Source organism: Pelecanus crispus, chromosome 1 (assembly GCF_030463565.1).
Source record: "Pelecanus crispus isolate bPelCri1 chromosome 1, bPelCri1.pri, whole genome shotgun sequence".
NCBI lineage: Eukaryota > Metazoa > Chordata > Aves > Pelecaniformes > Pelecanidae > Pelecanus > Pelecanus crispus.
In genome coordinates, this window is record NC_134643.1 from 80866117 (window position 1) to 80883280 (window position 17164).

At 38.7% G+C, this 17164-nt stretch overlaps 1 protein-coding gene across 1 annotated transcript in view; it reads left to right on the plus strand.

Annotated features, from left to right (window-relative positions):
* ATXN10 (ataxin 10) overlaps nt 1-5625 on the plus strand; it is a 108050-nt gene extending 102425 nt beyond the window's left edge. Inside the window, exon 12 of the mRNA XM_075727012.1 lies at nt 5420-5625. Coding sequence (XP_075583127.1) covers nt 5420-5607 — 188 coding nt within the window. The 3' untranslated portion in view covers nt 5608-5625. The remainder of the gene's footprint in view (nt 1-5419) is intronic.
* The last annotated feature ends 11539 nt before the right edge of the window (nt 5626-17164 follow it).

A 17164-nucleotide genomic window follows, 5' to 3' on the forward strand; every position in this document is an offset into this window, starting at 1 on the left:
GAGCCAGGTCAAGCAGGGGAAGGAAGAACATTCCCGGCTGGTACGACACTGCCTGTTTCTAGCCTTTAAACCCAGAATGTGCTGACTGCAATAATAGATTATAACAACAGATATGGAATAAATACAAATACAGGCAACCGAAATATTTTAGACCTTTTTATTCTAGCTTCTAGGCAGAGTATTTTAAGCTTGTATAGGCTGAATTTCTGAAGTTTTCTGATGCTGATAATTTAATGTCAGGAATAAATAGAATCCAAAATATTAATTCTAAAAGTATGAATTAGCTTCTTTAAAAAAAGGGAACTAAATAAGGAAATAAAGATAATACCTTTAGTTCTTTACATTTGCTGTGATTAGTTTTTTAGTGACATCTAAAACAGAGGTAAAAGTTACGGAAAAAACGTAAAGGAGGAGTTGTAAGGAATTGCTATCATTTTATACAGCTTCTAGGACTTCATAAAACTGCTAAAAACCCCCAATGAGAAGAAACTGGTAGAGCTTTGTAGGCACTTTGGCTGACTGTGAGGGACCAAAAATCCTGACTGTCCACTATGTATAGTCAATCACAACACATTTATCTGAACTGTGATTAACAGTTGTGGTAGCTGTCTGGAGACCTCTTTTAGCAGTGAGAAGAATTATCTTCAAGTTTCTGTGAAACAAAAGTACTTAAAAGGACTGAAAGACTTGAAGGGGAAGTGGTTTGTCTTTTCAGTGTGGTCCAGTCAGGTCTGTAAGTGGAAGTGATTCTTCTAACGTGACGCTTTAGTATTTCATTCCTGTCTACTGAAGTTTTAGTGATAACTGGATTACTTGTTGAAGACCAGAAAGAAATATAATTAACAAGAATTGTATTTCATGATCTCTGTTTTTTAGCCCTATAGACCTGTTCCAGAAAAGCTCTTAGAGAAGTTGGGTGGCTTTAGCTGTTGCATAAACACCCCGTTTGACTAGGGTTCCAACCCATGTGCGTTGTCTTTCTTGCTAAGGTTTTGTATCTCTTCCTATGTTTGATTGAAATTAAGTTAATATTTAAATAGTCAAGAATCTGATTTAAATGAGGTAATAGAAATGGGCAAAGAATATCCTCTTTTTCTCATTAGGCCAAATGACTCTTAAGGAAGAGAGTTTCCTAAGTAATCATTTAATTATTGAAAATCAACTGTAGTGCAGGAAATGGTCTAACTAAAAAAAAGTATCTACAGTATGTAATAAATCAAACTCTTCACCAAGCATGTTATATTTAGAAATTCCTCAGTATTAAGAAATATCAAAGGGACTTAAGAAAAGAGATGTACATATTTCATTCTTCTTGTCATCACTCTTCAGTATCCTATATTAGTTAATGATAACAACTATTAAAACTTACTACTTGCCTTTCTCAAGCAACATGCTTTCAACGTTACTTACATGTTGCTGTATATCAACCTCATCAGATTCAAACCTCTAATAATTGTCTAGTGTCTTTCATCCATAGAATCCAAATTGTTTTATAGAACAATTCATAGAGGTCCTGATGGCTGCAATAGACTTCAATAACATTTAGTCCAAATTGGACCTACTGATATGAGAATGAAAAGCTGGAATACTGTCTTTGAGAAATGGTTTGTAAGTCCTCCTCTCCAGTAATAGGATATTGGTTAGCGACTCCTGACAGTATGCGGTTGTATTTTCACACACCGTTAAACTTACAAAACAGTCACTGTACTATTGCTAGCACTGACTCTAGCAACCTCTTGTAGCAGAATCCATATGAAAAGAAACAAGAGAATTGTGAAAAGTTCCCTTTGCAGTCAATGGCAAAACTTCCACAGGATTTAGAGGCATAGATTTTCATGGTTTATGTTGATTCCAGATAGTAAAATTTTTCATCTTTTAGGGCAGATGGCTAGAACATTTTCTCCACCTCTTTTCCTTTCTCCCTGTGTTCCCCCCTCCCTTACAATTGAAGTTACAACCCAGAGGAGTTTAGATGATAAATTTTAAATTGTTGTATGAAGATGTTACACAAGTATGGAATACGGGGCAAGTTGATTCAGTTTTGTTATTGCTTGTGTAAGTCAAAATAACACAGGAATCCCATAGCATACAGTACTGAAAGATTTTGAAAAAGAGTTGCTATAAATGTGTACAAATGTTTGCTTTCATTTGCTGAACAGAGGTAGTCTAGTAATGAAGCTCCTGCAAAATAAAGTTAACTTTTTTTCTTTCTTTTGTATGCCCTCTGTACTGTGACAGATACTGTAATCTTCACTTGTCTATAATATTAGTTAATTTGAGAGTGCAGTATGTCCTGGTGGAAAAATGTAGACAAGTCCATGCAATCAGACCTACCGTGCTTGCTGCATTTCTTTTCTTTTATGCAGTTTCACAACAAATAGGCTCATGCTCTTATTTGTAGTAACTATGGAAACTTTAGAAGCTCTCTTTCTAAAGCTGAGCATACAATAAAGTGCTTAAAGTGTTGGTAGGATTAGAGACTCTAGAATATGTTTAATTTTCTCTCTGTCTCTATCTTTGGAGAGGAGCAAGAGGGTAATGTGAATATTAGCTGGGGACTAGCTTTAATCTCTGCTGACACTTAAGTCTGTCTAGGTCTGCACACAGCCATCCAAAGGTCTTAGCCTCACACAGCATGCGAACAAGAGCAATCATGCATATTCATGACTGAATTTACAATGGAAAACCTACATACAGAAAGGAGTTTTTGAATGAGTGAAAACGTTATTGAAACCATTTTGCAGCTTCAGCTACAGTAGTCAATAATGATAAATGCCATAATGATGATAGAGTTCATAAGATAATGGGGATGTCTTAGATATTATGTAAGCATGAATGGTTATGATAATAGGAAAACATCATTTGCTGTGGGGTATAGCAGTGTTTTTGTGTTGAAGGACATAAAGATGATGGTAACAGGATTATTCCCAAGGCTAATACACACAAAAAATTTTTTGAGAGTACTTTTTTCTCTGTGTGGGACTTTGCGTGATTGAGAACTGTCACTCTTTGAAAATTACTTTTATTTTTTTTAGGAGGTGCTCTTTTATGCAAGTGCTGTATTTTATGCAGAGCAGTATTTTAGCAACACAACAAGAGAAGTCTGCTCCTCATCCCAGGAGCAGAGCCAGGGAGGGTGGTAGCATGTTTCTCACAGCCATTGAGAGAACATCATGTTACTTTTTGGCACTTGTGAAATGCCCTAAATCAGACCTCGGAAAGACCTGCCTAGGTATCAGCCTTTGTTCGTCTGCATTCATCAGCTTGCATACTTTACTATTCTGAAATTTATTCTCACCGTTGGAACTGATGAGTGAGATTCTACTCATATATGATTTTATTTCTTTGGTATTTAATTGTTGTTTTATATGCTCAAATGTACTCTTCAATTGAAATATTCAGTTTATGTAACTTAAATGTAGCTTGGCACTTGTCTTTTCACTTAACTATAAAGTAGTGATGCACTGACAGAAGAGAATACATTGATATTCTGTCATGTTCACGTATTAAGGCTTTGATGTGATACATAATTATTTTTTATTTCCTCTGTCATTACCTCACACCAGAATTTTTTAAATGAGGGAGGTGTGCAGCATGTTTCCTGACAAAGTCTGAAGAACTCTGTCAGAAAAAAAAGCCCTATAGTTGTTACTGTTTTGCCATTTTTGATTTTCAGTTCTGGGCTGCTTGAATGTGAAAATAAATATAAACCGCTATTAAAAGGCGGGGGGCTGTTTCACTGATGCATGCCAATACAGGATTGTTCCCTAGCATGTGTGTTTCCTGTGATGTTTGTCCAAGCTACTTTTCATCTGAACCCGTCTTTCTCTGTTGAGGATTCCGCGTATGCTTTTTATTTCAGTCCCTTCTCTATTCTCTTTTGGCATCTAAGTAGCACTGTGGTTAGGTGTGGTCATAAACTCTTTTTTTTTGGTCTCCCGTATTCTCAGTTTATCGATTCCCCTCTCTTAAAATGTAAGCTTGTGAAGGCAGGACCTGGTCTTACCTTAAGAAAACTGCTTCTGGTACATGCTGTTGTTCATCCACATTGCCTGGTGCATCCAACAACCCAGAATGAAAGACTGCCTCTGCTGCAAGTGTATACGCCTAAGGGGTAGTTGGAGGTGGCAGCAAGGTAGGCACAACAGTCAGTGCAAGGTGTGCAGAGAAAATGGCAAGACTGCTATTGTAAGAATGTGCATGCAGTGGTGCTGGATTTTCCAAATGCTGTCATGATAGATTGTGTAAGAAAGTCCAGTTCCTGTATTTTACTGTTTTGGCTGAAGTTCCCGTCTTCCACAACTAAGGAGTTTTCCCCTCCAGTCACCCCCTGGCATTTGCCCGTAAGAACACTGTCTTATCTCTGTGCTTCGACACTGTCCAACCCAAAAGACGTCAAGGAGATGAGTAAATTATGCATATTCTTCTGCTGGATGTGAAGCTACATGTAGTAAATAATTGGTGCCCTGCAGGCAAACCACTTTGGTGTGATTCAGAATGGCTTGCCTCCCATATGGGTAACTTGGGAAAGATTATATCATAGCTTTTCAGCTGCAGAATTGGGGCTAACATCTCTGACGCTTCATAAAATGAACACTGTACTTCACTTGGAAGATGCCTGACTGATAATCCTGGGAGTTTAAATCCTTTGTCTACGGCCCTGACATGTGCCTCAATCCTGGCCTCAAGGGACCACCTTAGAAGGTGAATGAGTTGCAGCTTGTGCCCATTTAAACACGAGCAGGAGCTACCTGCTCGTGATCTTAGTGTCTGTGCTGTTGGCAAGTTCGTAAAAGCACCCAGGCACAAAGAAACGAGTTTAGATAACAGTAGAAGTTAAATATTTTTAAGTGTCTCCCACATTATTTGTGCTATTTTCAGTTGTTAACCTGGATAAGATGTGTTTTTCTCTTTCTACATTTCTTCAACTTGTACAGTGAAAATAATAGTTGTCTTCTTTCTTGTACCTGATTTACAGTTCATTTTGTTTGCCAGTTCTTGGAAGTGTAGTGTTGAAGTGTTCACATTGTAAACACAGTGACTGACTTTTTTTTTTTAATCTCCCTAGGAAGATCATTGGAACATTTCAATTAACTGTAATTTTGGGTTTAAAACAATATGTCCTTTTAATTTGTGCAGTTCCTTTGTCTTTTTTTCTTTTTAATTCAAGATAAAACCTAGTAAACTTGCCTGAAGTTAATGGACATACCTCATTTAAACTTAAATTACCTCATCTGCAAGTATTTGCAGGTTCAGAGTCATTGCCTGTAAATGTCTTACTTTTTCTAACCCTGGATTTCTACTGTTTTTCTGGGTTTGAGGGATTGGGGGTGGTAGGGGGAGGGGAATGCAGTAATAAATTAGAATAAGTGTTGTTTCATCTTTAAATAAATAAATGATCCTTAACTTTGTCCAACAGTTGTGAACCAGTGGGCAGTATATGCTATCCGAAATCTCACTGAACAGAATGAGAGAAACCAACAGCTTATTGCACAGATGGAGGACAAGGGGCTGGCAGACAATTCTGCCCTTGAGAGTATGGGTTTAGAGATAGAGAAACGCGATGACAAGTTAATTCTGAGATCTGTCAGGAAAAAGCCCTCATGAACAAAATAATTAAGAACAGTCAGATCATTAAAAGATGATTTCTCTTTTAAAATATATTTTCCCTGCTCAGGCAATCAAGATTTCTTCAGTTTTAGTTCCAGTCTGCTGGAAGTGTTACATTCATTCTCAGAAAAACTGCCAAATGATACTTTTGCCTCACTGTTGTAAACAGAAGGACACCTACACATTTTCTAAATACCTAGGTAAATTAATCTATGGAAAAAGATTCTTCTTTTCAGATGGTTGAAATTTCATTACTTACTTGTTTCGTTAGTAGAAAGATGTCATGCGTGCAGTATCGAGTTGTTATGATTTCCATTGTTGAACCTGGAGAATAACTATCATTAAAAACTCAACAAAGAAATAACTGCTTTGCAGTCTGCCTTCTCTGTTTAAAAGATCTTTGCCGAGTCAGGGCTAAACAATGAAAGTTACTAATTTTAAATCATAGTGCTTAAGTATCTCTGTTTATATAAGGATCAGTGGAACATTGGATGTACATAAATATTTAGTGAATTAAACACAACATGCCTTCTGTGTATTTAAATTATTGGTAAATTGTCTTTTCTACCTTGTTACCTTTCAGTCTTCATGACAAGTGTATTAAAAACAAAGCTGAAGCTGTTGTGGCAACAGATGCTACATTCCTTTGCACTGGGGCATGTCTCTGTTTTGGAGACTTGGGTGTTTGTTTGAATTTTATTTGTTCCTTTGGATGGTAAGTCAGCCCACTTTCCTTTTATTTTGCACTTCTCATGGGTTTTCTGAACTCTGGCAGACTGCTGAAGAGGTAGTTTCTCACTGTGATTAATTCTAGCAGTTTCTTTTCACCCCTCTGCCTTTCCAAAACATTGACAAAACTCATTTCCAGTTAATTAATTCAAGAGAGGCAGAAGAATGGAAGGCCCTGCCTCTTCATTTTGGGTACCCTCCTATATTGTTGTTGGACCCTGCCACTGTGGAATGTGGCATGAATGAGATGGAGAAGAAGGGGGGGTGAAGAAGGCGGGGGGGGGGGGGGGGGGGGGGGGGGGGCACGGTTAACTCCGTGTGTGCCATAGCTTTGCCCTGGTAGCCAAGAAATGTAATCCTCCATGCCTAAGCAAAACAAGAATTGCAGCTTAATATTACTAGCATTTGTATATCCTTGCTGTCATTTGGTTATCTTCAGTTGTGTCTAACAGGAAGGTCAAGAAAAGTTAAATTGTTCATGTTGTTGTCATAATTGAATGCCATTCTTAAATGGAAAGGCAGGTTTATGTCCTAAAACTACATGTACATGTAATGGACACTCAGTCAAGTGCATCAGCTTTTGCTCCTCCAATTTGTTTCTTGATTTAAAAATGAAAAAAAACACGTGGTACTTTGAACTATGAGAAATATATAGTAATGCTTAAAACTGATGGGGAGTATAGCCGGACTACTAAGATCTTTTGAGGTTAACCGTAAGACTTCAGTGTCTACCATGCTGACCAGGTGGGACTAAATTGACCTAGTGGGATTTTAGTCACCTGTTGGTTTTAAAGGCAATGATATAAAACTTCTGCCTTTAACTGTTTATTAAGTAAAGGATGTATGTAAAGGGATAATGGCAATAGGAACAAAGACTGTAACTTTTGTTGCTTGTGGTGACTTCTTACTTTAAAAACAAATGGGGGCGAAAAGTGTTCTTTGAGCAAAGAATAAATATGCATATAAGCAAAGTGCTTTATTTACAGTTTTAAAATAATTTGACAGGAACATTTCAGAGGATATTAAAAACTGTTGTGTTTAAATGCTGGTTTATAAAGTTATTGCTTATACAGGTAGGTGCCTTTTGCTAGCTGAATGGAAAAGGGTGTGTTTTAGGTTCTTCTTGAGTACATGCTCTATCAGATTGTGGTTTCTCAATGGTTTCCATAAGCCTTAATGCTTGTGTTTAGGCCAGGATTCATTTAGCAGCTTAATTACTGTGTCACATAAGATTTACAGCTGGTTTTGTTTGGGTTTTTTAATCTTTACCTCCATAACACAATGGAAAATTCCTACTTCTAGCACCTAAATGGCAAAAAATAGAATTCTACTCTTAAAGATTTATTTGGAAGGCTACATCATTCAACTTTAAAAGGAAAGAATTACATTTTTGCTAACAAAGGAGCATCAAATATAATAGCACTTAGAAATAAAGTGAAGTAGTTTTCAATTGAGTAGTTATAAAACCTCGAACATTTTTATTTTAGCACCACTACTTAGGAAACTCATGTTAGATAATTTAACAAAGTGAGAAAAAAAAAAAAAACATAATTATCCTGAAAAGAAAATTAACTTTGTTTAAGGAAAAAATGCAAAGAATTTCCTTCTATTGAGGCTAATAAAGAGTTAAAATCCTGTTCACAAAGCAAATCCAGAAAGAACTTTGGTTGTGGAAAAAGCAGTGGGAGTCCCTTTTTCCTTTTAAGCAGTTGGGAATAGACGGGTTGGGTTTTTTTTTTAACTTGATGGTTGTGTACCCACCAATGGAATATGCACAAACCCATAAATATAAGCCAAATAATAACAAACACAAATAAATAAAAGGGTTTTGTGTGTTTCAGTACATAATGGACTAATAGTTGTGTTTTCTAAATGGGAAATGTAGGGCTTTCACAGTGGAGAACATGCTGATTACTGTATTGTGAGTGGCTGGCTTTTGATTTTCCTAGATGGATTAATTCTCAGAACACAACAGCCTCCCTGTCCTCCCCCAGTGGCGTCGCAGTCTCCAATAGGCTTGTTTTATATGCTAGGGGATTAATACAGCGCAGCAATCAGTCATAAAAAGCAAGCTTTATTGAGTTTGTAAAAGGGCAGAACAGTCAGATCAAGTCTTGTGACCATCTTATTGCTTTCGAGTGCTTTCAAACAATAGTGATCAGATCTTTTTTTTTAAGGCCTATTTGATAATAAAAGGGAATAGGGAGTTGGTTTTTCATCATAAGTGGATGGATTTTTAGAGAGCTTTCTTGCCAATTGTGAGAAATAAGCTTAAATGTTTGCAAAGTTCTGAATTTTTACTGCTTCCAATACTTTAGGTTTGTTTTGCCTAAAGCACGTGTAAAATACATTTTTAAATGCAACCAACAAAAAATAAAATCCCAGGTAGTTAATGCCATTGTCACAATCTTTATATAGCGGTTGATTTTGTATTTTGAGGTTGGTGTGTTTGCATAGCGAGACTCTGAAAAACTGCCCTTTATTTGCAAATGAAAAAGTATTAAAAACGTGAGGCTGTACCCAAAATTACCTTCAGTCGTTGTTTGTGCCTAGCCTTGTCTATGGCATTGTTTTATGTTGACTTAGAATGCGCTGTCTTCTTACAGTACTCGAAGTAGACTTCTTCGTTATTGAATGTCGAGGAGCGGGGCAGCGGGGGCGGGGGGGGCGGGGGGGTGGAAATGATGAAGTAGTGCGGAAGAACAGAATTTCCCTTCCTTTTTTGCTTCCTTCTTAAAATCCCCAAGGCCTCCTTATGCAGCATACACCGCTCTGGTGTGTGAAGGCAGGGGTGGCAGCCGGGGTGGGGCGGCAAGGTGTGCTGGCTGTGCTGGGGGCCAGGACGTGAGTGGCCGTGGCCGTGGCCGTGGCCGTGGCCGTGGCCGGCGCGGCGGAGCGCGGCGCTGGGGGAGCCCCGCAGTGCTGTCCAAGGTTCTGACAAAAGTGCCCACGGCTCTGCGGGAGGAGAGCTCTGCAAACCTCCGGTGCCCTTCGCCTGGAAAGCAGTTTCATACTTGCGTTGCCACCGTTTCCCTAATTCCCTCTAGAGTTTCTCTACAGTGTGCTGAGGTCACAGCTGGGTAACAGTGTGCGTGCTGGTTTTAAAGTATACCGGCAGGCAAATGTTTCGTACGGTGTTACACGTGGAAGATATTTAGGTCTTCGTTGTTTACAGGCAGACCTGTTAGCCCTGTCTCTGTTTAGTGTTAAGTGATGCTTTCCGTGTTAAGGTCCCCTTCCAGTTGCTTGTAGCTTGGCCAAAGCGTAACCATTCAAGTGGAAATTTTCCATGCTGCTTTAGGCTTAACTGGTTTCTGTACGGGAACTTTCTCTCACAGCGATTTGTGATAAGATCCAGTAATTTATGAGGATGAGAAACTGGCATTGTTTTTTTTGTATATGGTAATCGTATCTCTAAAATAATTGTTTTAAAGACTAACTATTCCTGATATAGATTAGGGTTATGCATTTTCCACTGTCATAATCCAGTCCAAATTCGGCCACATTGTAAGCTCTGGAAATCCTTAGTTTATACATTGTAAGTAGAGACTTGTGAGAGCTGAGCTGCTAAATTTGCTGAATTTGCTTCTACATTGTCTTTGTCCCAGTCATGAATCCAGGGTCTGTACAGGGCATTTTCAACAACTATTGCTCCTCACTAGTGTGGTGCTGGCAAAAGAAATCAAGAACCGAGAGATTCTCTGCGCTTCTCTGTGAGCTGCCTGCTGATGTGCATCTAACATGGAGTAAGGAACTGCTTAGACTGGAGATGGCAGCAACAAATAAAAATGGATCTCGGAGGGTGAGAGAGTGGGGTAGTTCAGGTCCAAGAGAGAACTTCTGGCTGAAGGGGAACACTTTATCAGTCTGTCTGTAAAACAAACAAGGGAGTATGATTATTTAGCATCATTTCTCCTGGAGTCTGACAGTTGCAGAAGTTTGCTATCCAAAAGGTATCCATTAGGAAGAGCCGCCCCTCTCCAGACTAAGATCGAAGCAATGTCTACTTTCACCTCAAATTTATTTTGGACAGGATTGGCTCTGTACTGCATTTAATTGCCTTATTGGAATCAAGGATGCTCTGCTATCTGGCTCAGCATTTTCTGCAGCCTTAAAAGTAGTATATAATTCAGAAAATACTTAAATACTTAAAATATTTCAATCGAAAACAGAAAATATATAAATAATCAGAGAATTCTAATTTTTCATGTCTTTTCATAGGAAAGGAAAAGCAGCTGGAGGTAGAGACAGGTGGAAGTCCAAAGCACTTAGAATCAACCTCATCCTCTTTTTGCTGCATGGCACCTCACCTCTGCTTAGAAGCACAGCTAACGCCTCACCAATAGTGATGTGGAGACATCACTGAAGCTCCATTAGTAAGATGCGCTGTAATTTGCACTTGGTCTTATTTAAACTTCAGGTGACTTCCATAACATATTTATGCCAAACTTAAAATTTCCTATCATTTTTTAGTACAAGCAAACATAAGTTTAGAGACACAATAGCACAAAAGGGATTTCTGTTTGAATTTTTACTTTGGCATTCAAGAAGTATTTGAACCTGTCGGTACACTTGTGGAGTTGTTATGCAATGCCTTTAGTTTTTTGGTGGGTTGTTTGGTTATTATTATTCGAGAGTGCTGAACATCTTAACACATTTTGACATTCATAGTCAATATTTGTTAGAAGATGAACAGTCCAGTCTCTAATCTTTTTTTTTTGGTGGGGTTGTTTTTAAGAGGTTTTCTTCTCATGGGGTTTTGAAAATGTGATCAAAGTAGGCACAAAAGCTATGCTGCGTAAGGAAAAAAATCTCAAAAATACATCTGAAATGTGTGAGCTGAACAGGCCTCTCAGTGGTAATGTTAGCTCTAAAACATAAGCATGGCAAATGTTAGTGATGATTGCTATTCTACTGTTGACCACTTTTTCAGAAATACATGTTTATGTTGTATTCACAGCACAATAATAAGGAAAAAAATATGGATTATGTAATTTATCTTAAATATCAAGTCCTGACTCTGGGTATAGAGGGGATTTTCAGCTGTTAGCCTGGGCAAATTGGGTTTTGAAATTGTGTTTACTAAAAGTTATTATAAAGCATAATCCTTCTATTATTACATACCTTTTAATATCTGTTCTTCATAAGCATTTAATGAATGCTTATAAAAGCATTTTCTTGCTTTTTCATGATAAATCCTTTGTATATTGCTTGTTTTAAATATATTTAAACAACTTTAATGAGAAATTAAATGAGTTTAAAACTGAGCATTAGCATGTAATGTGTTGTTTGACACATTTCTCACAGAACAGATCATGCAAAAGCCCCAGTATGTGGGCTTTTGTAAGATAAATCACTTATGGGCAAATTGGAAAAAAATGAGGGAAGTATGCATTCATGACAAAGGACTTTCTTGTAGCTAATCACTTATATAATTCACAGCTTGACTAGCTAAACAATAAGTGATGATCCCTTCCCAGTAATTTCTGTAAATATTTTGTTATTGGGAAATGTCAGGAAGTGATACTGAATTTGGGTAGAGCAACGCCTAGGAAGAACAGTGGGAAGAGTGGTAAGAACCTATCATGTTCTGTCTGGAGTGCATGGGCTTACACTCTCACTTTGCAAGGTCAGTGTCTTGTGCTGGGCTTTGCAATGGATTTTTTTTATTTGTGGGTTGGGGGTTTTGGGGGAGGGGAGGAAGGATGTGTTTGCTGCTTCAGGTTACCTGTTCATTAACTGTGGATGAAGTTGCCTACATTTGCTACAGAACTTTTTCAGCTGTTAATGTTACATGTAAGAATTAAAGTAGAGGAGGGCAAGCGCATGCAGGAAGAATATATGAGACAGGCTGACTAAAAAAGGTTAGATCTAAAAATACAGATCTAAACAGTCTAAGTTGTCTGTGTTTAAAAAAAAAAGTGAAGACAAGCCTTGCAGATCAAAGCCCTCTGACAGGGCAAAAGTAGCTTATTACTTTGGGGGTGATTTTAAAAGGAAAGAAACAAATTTTTGATAAACCAATTTAGAAAAATCATATTTTCCCAGACATAGGTTGTAGAGCAGGTGATACTTCAGCTCACTTCCTTACCCCCCTTTATTCTGCACCATGCATTTCTTTTCTTCTGCACATCATAGACTGTTCCTACTTTTGATTAAAAGTGAGGTTCAGTAGGCTGATTTATATGAACAAGGGAAAAAAAAATGCAGTATTGTGTGTGCATGAATAAATGGGAAAACATAGGGCCAACAATATTAATGAAAAGAAACATACAACTGTCTTCTATTACCCCGTGTTCCCCTTCAAACTCCTGGGGCAACCCTCCTGTTCTGCTTTTTAAAGCACATCATGATAGCTTCTGCCAGAAGTGTTAGTTTGTCAACAAGACTGAGCATCAAAGGCAGCCTTCCAGCCTTGCTCAGAATACTTAAGATAAAAGATTTAAACCCAGGTTCTCTGTGAGATATATGTATTCCCCCTGTCTGTGTTTTCCCTCAGTTCAGTTTGAGATTTGTTTTCTCAAAATGTTTTAAGAAGTCTTGGCACAAATGTCAACAAAACCACTTTGTAAGAGAATAATGGATGAAAATGCCTAGCATTTTCATATTATTATATATTATATATATTATTATATGAATATTATTATATTGGGGAAAAAAGCACCTTACTGACTAATACCCGTGAGGAGCCTCATCCTTAATGTCAAGTCTTCTCAGCTGAACCAACAGGCTTGAGTACATAATTTTTACCACTCGCTGAGGGCAAAGTGCATGCATAACACTGTTAAAATCACCAAGGGATTTTACTAATACTGTCATTAAAATTACAGCACATTCTTTGTCGTTCAAAACATTTGTGTATTGTCCAAGTCTTTGCAGGGTGGCTTCACTCTTTTTCTTGCCTTGTAAATTCTTTGTTACAGGAGTTGTTCATTACTGCATTTAGACAGACCTTGGCACCTGCTCTCTACTCTTGACTGCTCTCTGGACCAACATTAAATATTATTTAATAAGCAGGGTTTTTTTAGCCACGTACTTTATAAAGTGGTGCATCTTCCAATCTTTGGCCCAAGCCCATGTCTATTTAATGATACCAAGATGTGCCTGAAGAGTGTCCTCCTCAATTCTGTGGATTTTGCATTGTCAGTGCTTGATTCTAAATTGCAGCCATCCGTTGTGAGCCTGCACTCCATGGGTTAAAGTGTATTTTGATATTAGAACAAGCTCTCATTATGTTTTCCCTCTTTCTCCCCTCTCACTGCCCGCCCACCCCCCACCCCCCCAATTTGGAACTTTAAGCTTTCTAGTTAAGCTATTATGGTGGCCATAAACAGGTGCGTGCTTTACAGAGGGTCTCATTCTGTGGTTTCCACTGGCATCCCTGGCCTTCTGAACTCCCCTTTGCTACCTCCTTCCCCCTCAATAATTTTTTATGAATGATAGCTTTTCAACACCCTGGGAACAGCTTGTTGGGAAAAACACTCTTCATGGGGTGCAGTCAAATCCTACACATTTCTTCAAGGGAGTTTCATGAAAGGAATGGTACTGTGCTGCAGGTATGACGTATGCGTGGACCCCCCCTCCGCGCTTGCTCCCCTACCCCCTGCCTCTGTGATTCACTGTGATAAATTTGCTTTTTAATAATGCTAGTAGACTCTCTCACCACAGGTGCTTCTCAATTAAAATCCACTTTGTTTAAAAACTGGAGGCTTGTTTAACTGAGCCCCTGGTGAGAGTTGTCAGATCCCAGGATAGGTGACAAAAATAGATTGGTGGACCTCTGGAGTTGCATTGAAAATACCATATCCCAGGGTACCAGAGGGCAGCGTCGCTCTTAAAAACAAATCTGCAAGTTTGAGAAGCCCTGGGTGGAATCCCTGGGAGTTGTTTTCAGCGTGGGGCTTTTTTTAATCCATCTTTTAGCATTTTGTTTTGTTCCTGCTACCCTTCTCACACCCCCACCCTCAAGTGCTTTCCTCTTCTTTCTGCTATCGATTTGGCTATTCAGAAAATACAAAGGTAAAAGGAATATTACTTTTTTTTTTCCAAGAACAGTCTCTCTTTTTGTAGTATTCTAATGGTATTTGCAAAAAATGAATTGAAATGGGAAAGCTGGGTAGGGGTAGGCCTTTTTTTTTAAAAAAAAAAAAGCAAGCTTAAAGTGTTAGAATTGTGATTTTTTTTTTTCTTTTTTTCCTTTATTTTCTTTTTAAACAGAAAGGAAAATTTACTTTTGGCTGATCTGATCTTTTCCCTGCCCTCTTAGACGTGTATTTTTAGCATTTTGAACACATGTAATGTCCTCAGATATTGCTTACCAAAGCGCTTTGAAATAACTATAGAGGGTGGATGGGATGACTCAGGGGACTGGTAATTGAATATGGAGCCTTTTCACCTCGAAGTCACTAGTTTGAATCTAACCCAAGTTGCTAGCGACCTAGTGGTTACCCTCAGATGGCTGTTTAGTGGCCTGTCTGAAGTGAGTTGGTGGTCTCAGTCCAGCTTTTCGCAAACAGCTGTCCACATCACAGAAACCACTGTCACAGTTAGTACTAATTAGCAGCCTTGTTGGCAGTATCGGTAAGTGAGGCGAAGGACTGAATTAGCCATCAAGCTGTCTTCTGCTGTTAGAGGTGGTCTCTCCAAAACAGAGCCAAGGCACCCTGCTCTTGAAGTCTTGCAGCAGCTTAGTTTTGACACTGTCTGGATTGTGTGTACATGTGTGTTTTCTCCCTCTGGGGAGACTGCAACTTTTCCTACTCCCGCGATATCAATCTGTCAGTCGTGTCCCCATTTTGGTTTGGCTTTTCTTTGTCCTCTGCAGTTTATCGATTCCTGGGTTCAAGGGCATCTCCATACCTGGTGGTTGGACTTCCCCACGCACCCTTTATCAGTTAGATTAGTCCCCTAATATCTCTGCTAAATCTACCACAAGTAAGATTCTTCACATTTCAGTCCATTTGTTTCATAATAGCAAGCGCACCGGTAGTAGCTGTCAGTTGCAAAAGTTTCCATACATACATACCCATCATTTTGCAGTCCTCTTTCTGAAGCATTTTTACATTTTATCTCTGCAAGAAGTTTTGTTCTTTTCTGAAGCTAAACCAAAATGTAGCTATTTTGAAGGTGTGAGGAGAAAATAGATAATTCTGACCTTTTAAAATATGTGATAGCTTAAAAAAAGAATCTTGCAATAAATGTCCTGTATTTTGGGGGTTTTAGAATACAATCCTCATATGTACTCTGAATGGTGCGTTAATGGATTCCAAGAACCACAGAGGATCCCTCTGCTGGTAGTAAGATTTTGGGTCAATGCATAGGTCTGTATCTGTGGTAATCCATTTGCAAGATCATGAAAATTTCCACATTTAAAAAAAGTTGAAGTAAATGTGGTTCACAGCATTTTAAGCTGTAGGCAATTCTTTCTGAAAATGGGGAATTCAGCATGCATACTCCAAATTCTGTGCAGGGGAACAATAGTAACAGAAGTCTAATCAAAACACAGTGTTTTTCTTCCCAAGTACTAAACTAAGACCTGTAGGAACCCATTTCTGATTTTTTCCCTGAGTTCTAATGTTAACAGTGGTTTCTGCAAAAATAAACATTCCCTCAAACTATTGGCAGCCCAAATACGAAAGCTGAAACTGAAGGTAACAATAATGTCCTTATTAGTTTTTCTTCTCTAACTTGAAAGAAATGGCTAAAGTGAAGAGCACAAGTGGAAACAGGTAATGTAGATTTTTAAGCTTTTGATTCCTGGTGTTGGTAAAAGGGTAAGGAAGAATCTGTATAATAGGGGATTTATGCATTGCCTTTTGAGGTGGAGGACAGGGTCACAGCTTTTGGCATCTGTGGTTTAGGTTAGCGGTATCATCGTGCTACATGCTTCCAGTAACCAGTTAGGGTGACTACCATTTCATGGTTTCTATTCGTGCACTGATAGATGATTAGGTCAGACTTCACTGGGACTGGATCTATGTTGTGTATCTTTCTGGAATATGGGGTTTTTTTTAGCCGGCAGGAAGATACAAGGCAGGCTGGTGGAGAGCAGTGCTCTAGCTGGGAGCAGCACGACTGGAGGCAAAGGGAAGCCTAGCTCAGGGCTTTCTCTTACATTTCAGATGAGCTTGGGAAATTAACTCTCAAAAGCTGATTGGAAGGGTCCAGGAGAATCCCACACTGGCTGGTATCTTGAGCAGTCTGGAAAAAGAGGCAAAAACGGTTGCTGTTTACAAGTTGGGAAAAGTGAATTAAGCCAAGAGGGTGTTTGAAGTGATTTGCCTCAGCTGTGAAACAGATGTAGAACTAATCAGCTGACAGGGGTAGAGCATTCCCTCTTTAAAGCTCAGGCAGGAAAGAAGACTGTACACAACGCCCTGAAAATGTGTTTTTGAATAAGTGTTCATAGTAGAAGTACTGCAAGTCTGGAGGAGATGAAGTCTTCTAAATAATGATGGTGTTATGGAGGAGGTCATGCTCTCTTCTCAAGAAGGAAGGAGATGGAAAGAACTGAAGTGGAAACAGTTGGCAAGGCCACTCTGTCTTGTTGTCACAAGAGTGGCAGGAAGGAGGCCTCCAAACAAACCGAAGCCCTGGGAGTGAGGCAATTACCGTTTCTTCCTGCTCACATCAAATTCTTGTTCAAGACATTTCCAAATAAGGATTAGGAACTGAGCGCTGCAACCGCAAGATGACAGTGCAACGCTGTTAAAACCAAGACTCCTTTTTCCTTCTACTTAAAATAATCTATGTCCAGCCATGAATCAAAGCGCCTCTGTAACCTGCCATGCTCTAAAATAGACTGACAGAAACCTATACAAATCCT